Below are 18,018 nucleotides of genomic sequence, written 5' to 3'. Positions count from 1 at the left end.
TGGTTCGAATCCCCATGACGGGGTGAGCTCCCATTGCTTGGTCCCTGCTCCTGCCAACCTAGCAGTTCGAAAGCATCTCAAAGTGCAAGTAGATAAATAGGTCCCGCTCCGGCGGGAAGGTAAACAGTGTTTCCGTGCGCTGCTCTGGTTCGCCAGAAGCGGCTTAGTCCTGCTGGCCACATGACCTTGAAGCTGTACGCCGTCTCCCTCGGCCAATAAAGCGAGATGAGCGCCGCAACCCCAGAGTCGGCCACGACTGAACCTAATGGTCAGGGGTCCCTTTACCTTTACTTATCTCTGGATATTGCTTGACTACATATCCCATCGTCCATGAGCTGGCGGGGTGGGGAATGGATGGGAACCGGGGTCCCCACGACATCATTCCCCGCCCTTAAGAGGGGATGCCTCTACTAAACGGAGATATTCTCCCCCCACTTGCACGCAGGACGGCTGCCGTAACAGAGACGGCTTTCCAAACAGTCTCCTAGGGTCAGCCCACGCCAACCCCCCCCATTGTAGTAGTCAAGCCACTCTGGTTTGCAAACGGGTAGTGTTCACAGAGAGGAAACCTTCTCGGCTTCCCCTTTTAGAAGTCCCGTCCCCCCTTTAAAGGAAGAGAAGCAGAATCTCTTTGCATGTACGAAACGCAGCCTGGTCGTGTGGTTTTATTTTTAATGGCTGGTGCAGCCCCAGTGCACCTGTTTGTTTCTGTGCCGACTCATTTAACGAGTTCGCCTGGCCTGCAAGTAGTTGCTTTCGGTTCCTCAATTTCTGTTATCTTCTTTTTTCCATCCCTCCCGATCCGCCGTGTTCTCAAGTTCGGCGGTTGTAGCGTTTTGCTGCAGGCAGCACCGAGCCTCTCTTTCTCAAAAGCGATGTTGTTGTTGTTTAGTCATTTAGTCGTGTCCGCCTCTTCGTGACCCCCTGGACCAGAGCAGGCCAGGCACTCCTGTCTTCCACTGCCTCCCGCAGTTTGGTCAAACTCATGCTGGTAGCTTCGAGAACACTGTCCCACCATCTCGTCCTCCGCTGCCCCCTTCTCCTTGTGCCCTCCATCTATCAGGGTCTTTTCCAGGGAGTCTTCTCTTCCCATGAGGTGGCCAAAGTATTGGAGCCTCAACTTCAGGATCTGTCCTTCCAGTGAGCACTCAGGGCTGATTTCCTTAAGAATGGAGAGGTTGGATCTTCTTGCAGTCCATGGGACTCTCAAGAGTCTCCTCCAGCACCAGAATTCAAAAGCATCAATTCTTCGGCAATCAGCCTTCTTGATGGTCCAGCTCTCACTTCCATACATCACTACTGGGAAAACCAGAGCTTGAACTATACGGACCTTTGCTGGCAAGGTGATGTCTCTGCTTTTTAAGATGCTGTCTAGGTTTCTCATTGCTTTTCTCCCAAGAAGCAGGCGTCTATTAATTTCGTGGCTGCTGTCACCATCTGCAGTGATCATGGAGCCCAAGAAAGTAAAATCTCTCACTGCCTCCATTTCTTCCCCTTCTATTTGCCAGGAGGTGATGGGCCCAGTTGTCTCAAAAGCGATAATTCCATCTAAATCAGAATTGTAAAATACAAATAAGAGAATACGCCGAACTGGCGAGGTTATCAGTTGAAAAAGTGGGAGGGTTATTTTACGGAGTTTTATGTGAAAGAGCATTGTCGAAAGATCAGTCCGTTGGCAGGTCTTCAATGTGCAAATAGGACAGTTGTATGAAACAAAGTTTATAGTAAGTCAAATAATATGTAGAAACTGAAGTTTAAGCACGTATTTAAGGAATTCATATTGGGAGTGCAAGGGGGAAATCGGTGGTCTTGACAAACGGAGGCACAAAGAAAGCATTAGTTAAAGAATGAATAACTCTTTTTATTTCTCATTTTGCCGTAATATCTATCGTACGTTTCCGTTACAAAGTTTTCGACCGATAAAGCACTTAAAAGCAAAAAAAAGCAAAAAACGATAATTCTGAAATTCTGTGAGATCTGAAAAGGAAGGAAGGATGAAGGAAAGAAAGAGAGAGAGAAAGAAAGAGAGAGAGAGAGAGAGAGAGAGAGAGAGAGAGAGAGAAAGAAAGAAAGAAAGAAAGAAAGAAAGAAAGAAAGAAAGAAAGAAAGAAAGAAAGAAGAGCAACTCTTACACAACTTCCTCCTTCCTTCCAATCTGTCTGCATTGAAATTTGAAAACCACGAGAACTAGCCACTTAAAAAAAATAAATCAATTTTGGGGGTTTCCTATGAAAAGCCCAACAGCAGCTTTCGAGGTGTCACTGGTTTCTGACTTTTTGAGATACGGCAAGCCTGAAATTTTGTACGCATGCCCGAACATTTTTGTAAAAATGGGATTGGGGCCGCTGTCGCCCGCCGGAAACACCCCCTGAACCAGGGCGATTCTGCCCCTCGCCCTGTGAATTTGCGGTCTAAAAAGTCGGCGGATTTTTGCAGGAAGTTGCGGAACAGGCGCCGCTTACAGAATCCTCTTCCTGTTTTGTTTCGAAGGTGCGGCCGGGGGGGCGGCTGTTTTTATCCATTGCCGTTCTTTTAAACCTAGCGTTTTCCAAAGTGTGTGGGGGGTTTCAGTGGAATTCCCTGGGGTGTCTCTGGCTCAGTTTGGTTACATCCATGAAACTGAACGGTTTTGTTTGGATTTTGAGTAAACGGTTCGATGAATAGTTGCTGGATTTTTATTTTTAAGTTAGTATCTTCTTAGAAGAAACACATTTATTATAAAAAGATGGTGGGAGGGGGGAAACGAAGGAAAAATAAGTGAGATGGGGGGGGAATACGGTTATATTGTTGTTGTTGTTGAGTCGTTTAGTCGTGTCCGCCTCTTTGTGACCCCCTGGACCAGAGCACGCCAGGAGCAGCAGAAAACAACCTTTCTCCCTCCTCTATGTGAGATCCTTTTATATATTTGAACATGGCTATCATATCCCCCCTTAACCTCCTCTTCTCCAGGCTAAACATGCCCAGCTCCCTTAGCCGTTCCTCATAAGGCATCGTTTCCAGGCCTTTGACCATTTTGGTTGCCCTCCTCTGGACACGTTCCAGTTTGTCAGTGTCCTTCTTGAACTGTGGTGCCCAGAACTGGACACAGTACTCCAGGCGAGGTCTGACCAGAGCAGAATACAGTGAATACCTCTTTCATAAAGAATGGGGAAAGTTTATAATTTAGTTGAAAAGCTATTGTCAAGAGTTACATACATTGGTTGGATTGACAGAAAACTTGTAGTAAAAATGTGAACCACGGATGGGCAAATGATTTATAAAAATAGAGTTATGAAAGGGATGCGGAGGGGGAAATCACAACATTAAGATGCTGTACTGGTTGGAGGGGATGCTAAGCAGCACGTCGGGGCTGCCGTTGGCCTGGTGCGAGGAGTTCCATCGGCCCTTCCCTGCCCGAGAGGGAGGGAGAGAGATTCTCGCCCATGCCACCTCCGAGCCTGGCATGAGGCGGTTGCGGCAGCCGCTGAAGCGCTGCCCTTCTGCGTCCCTCTTTATCCCCTCCTCTTCCTCCTCCCTCAGGCCGCCTCCTCAGCCGCCACCTCCGGTTTCCCCTGGCAGCGCGGCAGAAGTCTCTCAAGAGAGGGGCTGCTTGCCCGCCCGCCGCCCCCATCTCCTCACAACACGCCCCTGAGGGGGGAAAGGGAGAGACGGACATGCGCGCTCTCTCTCTCACAGCGTAGGACCCCAACCTGCTGCTTCGCTCCCGAGCCGGGCAAGCATGAAACCCGGGAAATTTAAGGGACATCATCAATAAGGGACAGCAGCGGAACATGGCGCTGGGATAAGGGAGTTTCCCGCCAAATACGGGACGGTTGACAGCTATGCTCTTTGGCCACCGTTCGAATGTGTTCCTGCGCCGTAGCTGCATGTAGCCAACTCGGGCAGGGCAGGGGGAATAAATAGAAGCGAGACCCCGGGGGCTTGGAAACTCCATGCGGGGCATCTCGGCTTCCGACTGACGTGACTCGTACGGAAGGACCGGCCAGGAGGTCAGCAACTGGTGCCAGAGAGAGACATTCCTGTTGACAGCTGCCTATTAATAGCTGGGAGCAGGGGCACCCAGTTTCCGCCCGCCGGGGAGCCCAGTGAGGGGAGAGGCAGCTTGCCAAGGGGGAGAGGCGTGTTGCCGTCACACGCCAGAGGTCGTGGGCATCGCGATTCGGTCGGCGGGGAGCCAGAATCTCCCTGCATCGGACACATAGCTGTCAAGCGTCCCTTATTTGGCGGGAAACTCCCTTATCCCATCGCCATGTCCCGCTGCTGTCCCTTATTGATGATGTCCCTTAAATTTCCCGGGTTTCATGCTCGCCTGGCTGGGGAGGGAAGCAGCGGCTCGGGGTCCTCCGCCGAGAGAGAGAGCGCGCGCTGGCGCCGTCGTCCTGGCACGAGGAGTTCCATCGGCCCTTCCTCGCCCGAGAGAGGAGGGGAGGGAGAGAGACTCTCGCCCACGCCGCCTGCGAGCCCGGAGGCGGCAGTGGTTGTGGCGGCTGAGGAGGCGGCATGAGGGAGGAGGAAGAGGAGGGAATGGGGAGGGATGCAGAAGGGCGGCGCTTCAGCAGCCACTGCGGCGTCGCAACCACCTCATGCCAGGCTCATGCATGGCTAGGTGATGCAGAGAAGGTGCCAGAGAGTCCAAGTGGGAAGGTGGAAAACAGTCATGCCATGGGCAGAATGTCCTTATTGTGGCCAAGTTGTTCTGACGCTCAGTATCATTTAAAGGTAAAGGTAAAGGGACCCCTGTGCGACTGCAGTACATTGTTTATTGCTTTCGTTTTATGGCCTCGTTAGATAGTGAGATCCATGTTGAATTGCTTGTTTTAGGGGCTGTTTTTAAAAGTCTGGGACGGATTAATCCGTTTTGCCTTACTTTCCATGGGAAAGCGCGCCTTGGTTTTGGAACGCTTTGGTTTTGCGTTACTTTCTGTAGCACCTTGGTTTTGGAACACTTTGGTTTTGGAACAGATCTGGAATGGATTAAGTTGGAGCCCAAAGGTACCACTCTTCTGGGGGTCGCACTTGTGGAGAGTTGCTGTTTTATTCTGATCCCAGTTACAGTGGTACCTCAGGTTAAGTACTTAATTCGTTCCGGAGGTCCGTTCTTAACCTGAAGCTGTTCTTAACCTGAAGCACCACTTTAGCTCAAGGGGCCTCCTGCTGCCACCGGAGCACAATTTCTGTTCTCACCCTGAAGCAAAGTTTTTAACCTGAAGCACTATTTCTGAGTTAGCGGAGTCTGTAACCTGAAGCGTCTGTAACCCAAGGTACCACTGTATAGATTCCCTCTGGGGCATCTAGTGGTCAACGGTGAGGACAGGATCCTGCGTCAGATGGCTCCCGGTTGGGCCTGATCCAGCCCCAGGGCTGTTCTTAGGTTCAAAGCATGGGAAATTGAGCAATGGCTTGCTAATTCGCCCATGCTTTTCGACTGCTCTTCGACACGACGCACCTCTCTGGACGTTGTGCGCTTTTTTGCAGAGTTGCTGACCCCGCAGTTTTCTCTGCCCGCGGAGCCTCTCATTAGCTGCAGGGCTGGGCTTGGCAGCGCGTTCGGTTTTCAAAAACAAAAGTTTCCACCCATCTCCAGGTCTCCCACTCCCTTTGCCTCGAGCCGGGCGCCTCTGGCTTTCAAGAACACATCTTCCTGCCTAACCACCAAGGCTGAAACAAACCTGACGAGTCTCTTTCCCGGGGAACCTCGGGAAATTAGCAATTCGCCGGCTCCCCTGCATTCCCACAGAGACCAGTCTTTGGGGTTGAGGGTGCTTTTCTGACCATGCCCTGAGTTTTCCGAGCGGGTAATTCATTTTCCTTGCTTGCTCTAAAGGTAAAGGAACCCCTGACCATTAGGTCCAGTCGCGGCCGACTCTGGGGTTGCGGCGCTCATCTCGCTTTACTGGCCGAGGGAGCCGGCATACAGCTTCTGGGTCATGTGGCCAGCAGGACTGAGCCGCTTCTGGCGAACCAGAGCAGCGCACGGAAACACAGTTTAACTTCCTGCCAGAGCGGTACCTATTGATCTACTTGCACTTTGACGTGCTTTTGAACTGCTAGGTTGGCAGGAGCAGGGACCGAGCAACGGGAGCTCACCCTGTCATTGCGGGGATTCGAACCGCCGACCTTCTGATCGGCAAGTCCTACTAGGCTCTGTGGTTTAACCCACAGCGCCACCCGTGTCCCTGTTTGTGTTTCTATATTGCAAACCACCCTGTGGGCAAGCCAGAAGGGCATGTGCCACTGATTCGGGTCTGCCATCTCCACAGAGACAGAAGCGTTTTTCGTATGGAATCTGTTCGAATCGTCCCTCAAGAAAAGCCGAGGGCAAGACATTCAATCTTGCAAGAGTAAAAGTGCATCTATATTTTAGAATTGCTAGGTGATGCACAGAGGGTGCCATAGAGTCAAAGTGGGAAGGTGGAAAGCAGTCATGCCATCGGCAAAATGTCCTTATTGTGGCCAAGTTGTTCTGATGCTCAATATCATTTAAAGGTAAAGGGGCCCCTGACCATTAGGTCCAGTCTTCTTTATGGTCCAGCTCTCACTTCCATACATCACTATTGGGAAAACCAGAGCTTGAACTATACGGACCTTTGTTGGCAAGGTGATGTCTCTAGAGATCCGGATCTCTTCCACTGTCCTAACATAGCGTGTTTATTTTCCATCTCTTTAGTCGTCAAAACCAACTACTTTGAAACTTCAGGTCTCTTGCCCAACAATTGCCTAATAACTTGCGAAATGGATTTTTCCATCCCCCTCCAGCGGAGGAATAAAGTTTTGGGGAAATTTTCTGGGACCTTGTGCTCCATCCTACATCCCTGCATTTTCTGGATAGGGTCTTAAATTTGCAGGGGAATAAATTAATTTATCCAGAGGTGATTTTTTTTGGAGGGTTGTGTGTCACGAAGAGGGGTTGTTGGTGTTTTAACATATTTTTAATCTTTTGTTGGAAGCTGCCCATAGTGGCTGGGAAAACCCAGCTAGATGAGCGCGGTAGAAATAATATGTTTTTGTTATTGTTACCAAAGGGGACTAGAGCCGAACGGCGGTTAGGATCTCTCAAGAAGTTAATTAATTGGGGGCTAATTAATGGAAGGAGAACATGTTTGGTCCCCGTGTCTGGCCTTCTCTGAGGCTTAAAAGTCTCTCCCTGCTTCTGCGTATAGAAAATGGCACATTGGCAATTTGTGCCTTCAAATCCCCTTTTGAGTACCTTCTGAAAGACTTGATTATCGAAAAGACATTTAAAACTTCCAATGTAAGTCAAATTGAATATTCAGGCTAGGTAGAAATAACCGCTGGAGCACTTACAATCCATATGAAATTATACGGCTTTAGTAGAAATGTTATAAGGAGTTAAGCATAATTAAGTATTATGGTATTAATGGAAAATAAGGTTAAAAATATGTTAAGATAGTTATATGACAAAAATTAGAGGAAGATGGAAAGGAATTGCTGAAACAATTAATAGAAGTAGAATACAAAAAGGGAGGTGAGAGGAGGTCGATGGAACCAGGGAATGAAAGACAGGGTATTGAAATGGCATGATGTATGTTTTTAAATTGTTTTTGTTTTGCTTTGTTTAGTTTAATGTGTTAAGGTTGTGTTTTGTATTGTTTATATATTGTATTGTATCTTTTTATTCTTTTTTCTGCCTTTTTTCTTTGTCTTCTCTCATCTCTTTCTTTTACTTTTTGTAAGCTTCAAAAGTAATAAATATTTTTTTTAAAAAAAAATATAATCCATATTTTCTGAATGCAATTCTTTACCATTCCGAAATAATCTCAGAAATGTTAGGAATACACATCCCAATCAAACCCCAACATTTCTCTATAGATACGTAAAAGGCGTTTCTGTCGTCTCCCGGGACAGCAACTTATCATGCGCAGCAATTAAGCAGCTGGTAATCAGTTTGATTAGGTGGGACGTGGGTGGCGCTGTGGGTTAAACCACAGAGCCGAGGACTTGCCGATCAGAAGGTTGGCGGATCAAATCCCCGCCGTGACGGGGTGAGCTCCCGTTGCTCGGTCCCTGCTCCTGCCCACCTAGCAGTTCGAAAGCACGTCAAAGTGCAAGTAGATAAATAGGTACCACTCTGGCGGGAAGGTAAACGGCGTTTCCGTGCGCTGCTCTGGTTCACTAGAAGCGGCTTAGTCCTGCTGGCCACATGACCCGGAAGCTGTATGCCGGCTCCCTCGGCTAATAAAGCGAGATGAGCGCCGCAACCCCAGAGTCGGCCACGACTGAACCTAATAGTCAGGGATCCCTTTACCTTTAGACCTGGAGGAAAGGGATGTGGGAGGCACTGTGGGTTAAACCACAGAGCCTTGGGATTGCCGATCAGAAGGTCGGCGGTTCGAATCCCTGTGACGGGGTGAGCTCCCATTGTTTGGTCCCTGCTCCTACCAACCTAGCAGTTTGAAAGCATGTCAAAGTGCAAGTAGATCAATAGGTACCGCTCTGGCGGGAAGGTAAACAGCGTTTCCGTGCACTGCTCTGGTTCGCCAGAAGTGGCTTAGTCCTGCTGGCCACATGACCCGGAAGCTGTACGCCGGCTCTCTCGGCCAGTAAAGCCAGATGAGCGCCGCAACCCCAGAGTCGGCCACGACTGGATCTAATGGTCAGGGGTCCCTTTACCTAATCATTTTGGTTAATGCAGCTGAAATAATAGTTGCAAATAATATTTTTGGGAAGCGGGGAGGAGCTCTCACCCCCTCACACACACTTTTGAATGGGTCAAAAATATGTGGGCTATAATCAGATAATCACCAATATTCTTCATTTGGACTTTGCTATTTTAACTGTGTGCAAGTAAAGGCACTTATTCCGTGTGCCTATTTCGTAGTTTTGATTTCCACATTTTGATTTTCACCTGTGGGCACTCTGGGTTTATAGACATTATTGAACAACATTAAAAAAAAATTACCAAAAAGAAAGAAAGATGTGGACCGTGATTAAATTGATCATCAGTAGGAGAATCCAAGCAACTCGAGCTGAATTTATGGAGAAATGGCTATTTTTCCTGGTTTTTTGGAATTGCAGCGTTAACGATAACCTGCAGCCAAGTCTTTTCGGTTCGTTGTAAAAAAAAAATATTAATTGGGAACTTGGTTGTAAACATATTGCTTTGCTGCAGACCTGATTGCGAACCTTGAAATTACCAAAAGCGATATCATAAATGTCATGGTTTAGTCTTTTACTAATGAAACTGTGATTTAAAGATTGAAATAAGAAAACCTGCGGAAGGGAAGGAGGAAAGTCAATGGCTCTATGGAGCATAAAGTAAGATAGATGTTAAAAGACTTGATATTTTTGTTTGTTGGTGTATCAAAAATGAAAACTTAATAAAAAAAGCATATTCAAAAAAAGAGAGAGCAACGACGTTTGGAATGCCGTAAAAGTTTGTTTGTGTCTGAAATAAAAAACACTCTTCTTTATTAATTGAGAAAAATAACAAATAAAAAAAATTACCAAAAGCGAAAACTAGATTTCTGGGTCTCCTATTCAACTCAGTAAATAACATTTTTTCCCCTCTTTGTTTGTTCTTTTTGTTTCATTTTCTTTCTCGGTATATAAAATTGGTATATAATTTTTGAATACTGTATTTTCTGGCGTATAAGACTACTTTTTAACCCGGGGAAATCTTCTCAAAAGCCGGGGGTCGTCTTATACGCCGGCTACAGCAGCACCTCCAGCAGCAATTCCCCACCAAAGGATAAAACGACAGCAAATTAAATCAGAGGACCCCAAGCTCTCTAGGTGAAGCAGAAATACGCTTGAAAATTGGCCCCAGAAGCCCCCGGCCACTGGGAAGTGGAACGGATTTCTGAGCCAGACTGGTTTTTTAAATTTTTATTTGGTGTGCATTGGAAGAGGCGTAGTCTTATACGGCGAGTACCGTATTTTTTGCCCTATAGGGCGCAGCGGCCCATAGGGGACACATTTTTTTGGGGGGGGGAATAAAGAAAAATAATTTTATTCCCCCCCCCCCCGAGCCCCAAAGAGCAAAGAAGCCATGACAGCAAGCGGGATGGATCCGGGATCCAGGGCTCGGGGTCCGGGAGCGAAGGCGAGGTTGCGCAACCTCGCCATCGCTCCTGGAGCTTGCGGGGCTGGGGGCGGGGGAAGCCCGAGCTCCCCCCGACCCCAGCCACCAGAACAGGCTGCTATCCACAAGCCTTGGGAGCCCAGCGGGAACTCAAGCCTGCATTCGCCCCATAGGACGCACACACATTTCCCCTTCATTTTTGGAGGGGGAAAAGTGCGTCCTATAGGGCGAAAAATACGGGTATATCCCAAACTCTATATTTTAACTGGAAAGATTAGGGGGGCGTCTTATACGCCCAGTCGTCTTATACGCCAGAAAATACGGTAATTGGGGACTTGGTTTGTAAACGTATTGCTGTGCCGCAGACTTGATTGCGAAGCTGAAAAATACCAAAAGCGAAAACGAGATTTCTGGGTCTTGGGGCTGGGAGTTAGGGTGGCGTTTTCGCGTCTCCCCGTTGGAAACGGTCTCCGATTAACGCGTCTCCTTCGTCTTATGTCGCCTGCAGCTTTACGAACTGGACGGAGACCCGAAAAGGAAGGAATTTCTGGACGACCTTTTCAGCTTCATGCAGAAGCGAGGTGAGAAGGCAACCCACCCCTTTCTCCCTCCCTGTCTGTCTGTCTGTCCGGCAAATCTTTTGCAACCGATGCATTTGCAAAGCCAGCTTTGGGTAATCTTCCTCTGTGCTTGCTAAGCTCACACACATACTCACAGAGAGGGGCGTTTGCAGAAAAATACTTCCGTTGCATCATTCTCTGCTCCTCCTCCGACGAAAAAAAGGCAATTAAAAAAAATTCGTTTATGCATTTTTTCCAGTTTTACATTTACACGTCACGATAACACCCTTACATAGACCCCAGGGACCAGCAAACTTTTTCAGCAGGGGGCCAGTCCACTGTCACTCAGACCTTGCGGAGGGCCGGACTATATTCTGAAGGAAAAATTATATGAATGAATTCCTATGCCCCACAAATAACCCAGAGATGCATCTGAAATAAAAGCGCACATTGCACTCGTGTAAAAACACCAGGCAGGCCCCACAAATAACCCAGAGATGCATTTGAAATAAAAGGGCACATTCTACTCATGTAAAAACACGCTGATTCCCGGACTGTCCGCGGGCCGGATTTAGAAGGCGATTGGGCCGGATCTGGCCCCCGGGCCCTAGTTTGCCTGCCCATGACATAGACCCTGGAACTAGGTCTATGTAAAATAGGCAATTTCCTACCTAAGAGGTGGAAGTGCACAAAAAGCTTAGAGATTATTATTATTATTATTATTATTATTATTATTATTATTATTATTATTATTATTATTTCAACTTATACACTGCCCTGGGTACAGAGGACTCAGGGCGGTTCACAACAAGACCGCAACATATAAAATCAAACGAAAAGCAGTAACCCAAGCCACATTCAAAGAGGGCATAGGGTGTAAATCGGATCGACCAAAGGCCTGGTTAAAAAGGAACGTTTTTGCCCGGCGCCCAAAGGTGTATAATGAACGACGTTAATTAAAGAGCAAGCAGGTTGGGTCCGTGATACAGAGACAGCATCCTTCAGGAGTCCTTAAAATTAATTAATAAGGCGAATCGTTTATCTCGCCCCTGTCCACACCAAGTAAAAAAGCAAAACCTGCGATGTTTTCAAAGATTGCTTGGGAAAAGAATGAAAAGAATTGCTTTGCCGCAGTCGCAGGGGTCGGGGAAAGAGATGGTTAGTGATGTCACGGGTTTGGGCCAATACGCCGAGATTCCTGCTGCTACGTTGCTTAACGTGGCTTTTACTGGGCAATAAAAACCCGCGCTGGCTGGCAGCTGAAGGGAGTGTCGAGAAAAGCGGTGGGAAGAGAGATTTACCTTAAGTCAAGGAATCCGATTGTGGGGAGGGGGGGTGGCTGTTGTGGGGGGGGGGGAGAAGCAGATGGTCCTCTCCCAGGAGCTTTGCACGACCGGAATGTACATCTAGGAAACGATTACGGGGTGTGTGCAATGGGCGAGGACAGGCGTAAAGGAAATTGCAAGATGCTTTTGTGGGTTTAAGGGACGCAGGTGGCGCTGTGGGTTAAACCACAGAGCCTAGGACTTGCTGATCAGAAGGTCGGTGGTTCGGATCCCCGCAATGACGGGGTGAGGTTCCGTTGCTCGGTCCCTGCTCCTGCCAACCTAGCAGTTCGAAAGCACGTCAAAGTGCAAGTAGATAAATAGGCGGGAAGGTAAACGGCTTTTCCGTGCGCTCCTCTGGTTCGCCAGAAGTGGCTTTGTCATGCTGGCCACATGACCCGGAAGCTGTATGCCGGCTCCCTCGGCCAATAAAGCGAGATGAGCGCCGCAACCCCAGAGTCGTCCGCAACTGGACCTAATGGTCAGGGATGTTGTGTCCCCCTCTTCGTCACCCCCTGGACCAGAGCATGCCAAGCCCTCCTGTCTTCCACTGCCTCCCTCATGCTGGTAGCTTCGAGAACACTGTCCCACCATCTCGTCCTCCGTCGTCCCCTTCTCCTTGTGCCCTCCATCTTTCCCAACATCAGGGTCTTTTCCAGGGAGTCTTCTCTTCTCATGAGGTGCCCAAAGTCTTGGAGCCTCAGCTTCAGGATCTGTCCTTCCAGCGAGCATTCAAGGCTGATTTCCTTCCGAATGGAGAGGTTGGATCTTCTTGCAGTCCATGGGACTCTCAAGAGTCTCCTCCAGCACCAGAATTCAAAAGCATCCATTCTTCGGCCATCAGCCTTCTTGATGGTCCAGCTCTCACTTCCATACATCACTACTGGGAAAACAATAGCTTGAACTATACGGACCTTTGTCGGCAAGGTGATGTCTCTGCTTTTTAAGATGCTGTCATTGCTTTCCTCCCAAGAAGCAGGCGTCTTTTAATTTCGACCATCTGCAGTGATCATGGAACCCCAGAAAGTGCAATCTCTCACTGCCTCCATTCCACAGGCTGTAAATAAACCGCCCATTTTACAGGTGGAATAGTTAAGGCTGCAAAAAGACCTCTTCCCACCCCCCAAGACCGGGGGGCACCCCCAGCATCCTCCCTTAAAGTCTCTCTCTCCTGGGATCCAAGCCATAGGCCGCCCGCCCCATCCTCTGGCCGGACACTGTTTAATCCCGGAAAATGACCCATTCCTTCCTGCAATAAAACGGTTGGACGAGTGCACCATCACACAAACATCTTCTGGCTGATGGGCGGCTGCCGTCGGCCCTTGTTTTCTCCTCCCGATTGTTCCTTTCGGCTTTAAGGAAGCAATAAATCAATTAGAGGGGGAAGCGGGGTTTGTTTTGCCTCCCTTTTGAAAGCCGCTCCTTTTGTCCCTTAACACGGAGTGTCCATACCCATTTGTGTGCCAAAATGGTCTTTTTTGTTGTTCATGGGCCAGGATTCAGTTTCCCCGAGAACCTCGGGTTTTCGCTGCTTGTTCAAGTTTCTAGACCTCATGACGGCATCATCATCATTATTATTATTGCTATTATTATTATTCTTGTTAGGGGTGCCCTGCCTTTTTTCCTTCCAAGGAGGTCAGGGCTGGTGGCCATGATTCTCTGCCTCCCCACCTCCACCCCGTTTTGCCCTGACAACAAACCTGTGAGGTAGGTTAGAGAGATGGAGAGATACTGTTCCCCGAAATCGCCCAATGAGATTCGCGGCTTGAATCGTCGCGGGATGTGAACATTTTGAGGCGAATGCAAAACGTTGGGCCTGCAGAGAGTTAAAAGCATCTTTCTTTCTTTCTTTCTTTCTTTCTTTCTTTCTTTCTTTCTTTCTTTCTTTCTTTCTCCCCCCTCCCCCCTCTCTCTCTCTTCCTTTTTCTCTTTCTTTCTCTCTCTTTCTCTTTCTGTCTTTATATGTATCTCTCTTTTTCTTTTTCTCTTTCTTTCTCTCTTTCCGTCGTTCTTTATCTCTCTCCTCTTTCTCTCTCTCTATCCCTCCTCTCTCTCCTTCTCTCTCTCTCTCTCTCTCTCTCTCTCTCTCTCTCTTTCTCTCTCTCTCTCTCTCTCTCTCTCTCTCTCTCTCTCTCTCTCTCTCTCCTTCTCTCTCTCTCCCTCTCTCTCTTTCTCTCTTTCTTTATCTCTCCTTCTCTCTCTCTCTCTCTCTCTCTCTCTCTCTATCTCTATCTCTATCTCTATCTCTATCTCTATCTCTATCTCTCCCCCCTCTTTCTTCCTCTCTTTCTGTCTTTCTCTCCCTCCCTTATTTCGGCCCCTGAGCAGATGTGGAAAGGGCGTGATTTGAATACACCAAACCTTTCAGGGAAAAAACAGCCTGATGCAAATTGGAGGCTCTGTGGCTTGTCTTTGGTCAAAGGTGTTGGGGGGACGGGAACAGAGTCTTGTTTGCTTTCTGAAACCTGCCAGGGTGTTTGTTTCAGAGCAGGCAGGAGTGCAAATATAGCACATCTGACGAAGAGAGGCAGCGTGGTATAACAGTTAGAGTGCTGGTCCTGGGAGAGACCAGGGAATCAAATCCTAATCCCCCTTAAAAAAACATTCTGCTCATGATATTAATAGCAGAAAGCGGTGAAATAATGCGGTCGGTTCTGTCAAGCACTGAATGCTGAATGAAAAACTTCACTCAACTTTCAAAATAACCCAGATCTACTCTATAAACCACCTTGGGTTCCTAATAGGGGAGAAAGGTGGAATACAACAAATAATAATAATAATAATAATAATAATAATAATAATAATAATAATAATAATTGTTACTTACTTAATAATTGTTACCCATCTGACTGAGTTGTCCCATCTGCTCTGTGGAGATTCCAGCAAGTTAAAACACCCAGTACAATAAAACATAAAACTTTAAGAACTTCCCTGTATTTCAGGGTCATCGTGGAGATTAAATTTGGAGCCAGGGCAACAGCGGGGGAGAGTAATGAGCCCCAAACACAAAGCACTCCATCTGAGAGAAGATAATAATAATAATAATAATAGCAGCAATAATTTCATTATTTATTCCCCGCCCATCTGGCTGGGTTTCCCCAGCCACTCTGAGTGGCTTACAGCATATATAAATAAGGCATCAAACATTAAAAAACTTCCCCAAACAAGGCTGCCTTCAGGTGTCTTCTAAAAGTTCTTTATCTCCCTGAGACCTGATGGGCGCCACCACCAAGAAGGCCCTGTGCCCGCTTCCCTCCAACCTCACTTCTCGCAGGGAGGGAACCGCCAGAAGGCCCTCAGAGGTGGACCCCGGCGTCCGGGCTGGACGATGGGGGTGGAGAGGCTCTTTCCAGGGTCATTTGCCCATGGACAAGCACAGGAAAATGCATCTACCCCAAAATGAAGCGAGTGGCGATCTACATTAATCCCTGCAATGCCTCCCTAATCCTTATAATCGTGTAATTATATCAGGAAGGGAACCTGCCCTTCTGATTTTGCCATTGCATGCCTGGTTCTGCCGGCGGAGACTGCCCCGCGACTCAGAAACTCGAGGGGCGAGTTGAGGGAGCTGCCGGTTCGAATCCCGCCTCGTAACCCGAACTTGCTGGTCCAGTCCATCATAGAAGTAGCAATTGTAATAAAAATAAAAAGGAAAGGAACTTTAAGTGCTTTGTTGGAATCATTTCACGACAAGCTTCTGTTGCATTCAGATTTCCAACATGGGTTTGTGCCTGTGAGCCGCTTGGGACTAGTTTTTGGCTCACAAAGTAGTCTATATATTAACAAGGTAAAGATAAAGGGACCCCTGACCATTAGGTCTAGCCGCGGACGACTCTGGGGTTGCGGCGCTCATCTCGCTTTACTGGCCGAGGGAGTCGGCGTACAGCTTCCGGGTCATGTGGCCAGCAGGACTAAGCCGCTTCTGGCGAACCAGAGCAGCGCACGGAAATGCCGTTTACCTTCCCGCTGGAGTGGTACCTATTTATCTACTTGCACTTTGACATGCTTTCGAACTGCTAGGTGGGCAGGAGCTGGGACTGAGCAACGGGAGCTCACCCTGTCGCAGGGATTCGAACCGCCAACCTTCCGATCAGCAAGTCCTAGGCTCTGTGGTTTAACCCACAGCGCCACCCGCGTCCCTATATATATTAACGAAGAGCGGCAATAATCGTAACTGAAAGTGGCACCCGGTTGTAGCCACAAAAACGTGACCTGGGGAGCTGCATTTCTAAGGTTCTGCGCTTAAGGCAGAAACAACCAGGTGTGCAAATATAAGATGGGGGAAACCTGAATTAGTAGCAGAAGGTGTGTAAAGGATCTAGGGGTCTTGGTGGCCCACAAGCTGAACATGAGCTCACAGCGTGATGCAGCAGCAAAAAATGCAAATGCTAGTCTAGGCTGCATCCACAGAAATCCAGCCCATGGGAAGTAATAAAGCTAAAGGGACCCCTGACCATTAGGTCCAGTCGTGGCCAACTCTGGGGTTGCGGCGCTCATCTCGCTTTATTGGCCGAGGAAGCCGGCATACAGATTCCGGGTCATGTGGCCAGCAGGACTCAGCCGCTTCTGGCGAACCAGAGCTGCGCACGGAAACGCCGTTTACCTTCCCGCCGGAGCGGTACCTATTTATCTACTTGCACTTTTGACGTGCTTTCGAACTGCTGGGTTGGTAGGAGCAGGGACCGAGCAACGGGACCTCACCCCGTCGTTATGGGGATTCGAACCGCCGACCTTCTGATCGGCAAGTCCTAGGCTCTGTGGTTTAGCCCACAGCGCCACCTGCGTCCCTTGCAATTTTATTATGCAATGAGAAATATGGGTTCTGCCATGGGGTTTCCACCCATTGCAACAGGTGCCAAAGCAGGGGAGGGAAATGGCTCATTTGCCGCGTCTGCAAACACCCAGAGTGGCTGGGGAAACTCAGCCAGATGGGCGGGCTATAAATAATAAATTATTATAATATTATTATTATTACTGGTCATGGATATTTTGAGCTGAGATTCCTCCATGGGCTAGGATGAGCTTCCGATTTTGTGATTCCACGCCGAATTCGGTTGCCGCAGTCTTTTGGAAAGCACAGAGACTTCCGCCGCCGCCACGGTCAACTTCGGCCGACGAGTGAGGCTGCGATTCGGCCCGCGCCCAACTGCTGTTTTTGTTTCTTTCTCTTCCCCTCTTCGTCTGCAGGGACACCGGTCAACCGCATCCCCATCATGGCCAAGCAGGTCCTGGATCTGTACATGCTCTATGTCCTGGTGACCGAGAAGGGCGGCTTGGTGGAGGTGATCAACAAGAAGCTCTGGCGGGAGATCACCAAGGGTCTGAACCTGCCCACGTCCATCACCAGCGCGGCCTTCACCTTGCGGACTCAGTAAGTCTTGCCCCGCAACCCAGAACGGCCCCCGGGATGTTCCCAGGGGCCGGAGCTGCCGCTTTAGGAAAGGGGCGCAGCTCCCGGTTCATAGCGGTGGTTTTGGCCCCGTGTGAAATTGTCATAATCTCAAATCCTGCGTAGTTTTCTCTGTTGCAAAGTTGCAGAGTGAGTGGTACCCAGAGTCTAGTTTTAAGAATTAAAGCTGTTTTTCGTTGGTCTGCAATTATTATTTGTTAGCTGCCCTGAGCCCGGCTTCGGCTGGGAGGGCGGGATATAAATAAAATTTATTATTATTATTATTTGAGCTGCCCGGGGCATATATAGAATAACAACAACAACAACAACAACAACAACAACAACAACAATAATAATAATAAATTTTATTTATATCCCGCCTTCCCCAGCCGAAGCCGGGCTCAGAGCGGCTAACATCAAATGTATAACACATTAACATAAAATCAGACAATCAATTAAAATAGAAGACCAGTTCTTTTGACAATACAGTGGTACCTTGGGTTACATACGCTTCAGGTTACACACGCTTCAGGTTACAGACTCTGCTAACCCAGAAATAGTACCTCGGGTTAAGAACTTTGCTTCAGGGTGAGAACAGAAATCGTGCTCCGGCGGCACAGCGGCAGCGGGAGGTCCCATTAGCTAAAGTGGTGCTTCATGTTAAGAACAGTTTCAGGTTAAGAACGGACCTCCGGAAGTACT

At 48.4% G+C, this 18,018-nt stretch overlaps 1 protein-coding gene across 3 annotated transcripts in view; it reads left to right on the top strand.

The window, feature by feature from the left end:
- ARID3A (AT-rich interaction domain 3A) overlaps nucleotides 1-18,018 on the top strand; it is a 68,590-nt gene that overhangs the window by 35,336 nt on the left and 15,236 nt on the right. For all 3 annotated transcript variants that reach the window (XM_081895623.1, XM_081895621.1, XM_081895622.1), the window contains exons 4-5: nucleotides 10,551-10,623; nucleotides 17,115-17,298. In XM_081895623.1, coding sequence (XP_081751749.1) covers nucleotides 10,551-10,623; nucleotides 17,115-17,298 — 257 coding nt within the window. The remainder of the gene's footprint in view (nucleotides 1-10,550; nucleotides 10,624-17,114; nucleotides 17,299-18,018) is intronic.

This window comes from Podarcis melisellensis, assembly GCF_964234715.1.
Source record: "Podarcis melisellensis genome assembly, chromosome: 18".
NCBI lineage: Eukaryota > Metazoa > Chordata > Lepidosauria > Squamata > Lacertidae > Podarcis > Podarcis melisellensis.
This window is presented reverse-complemented; position numbering and strand designations above follow the sequence as displayed.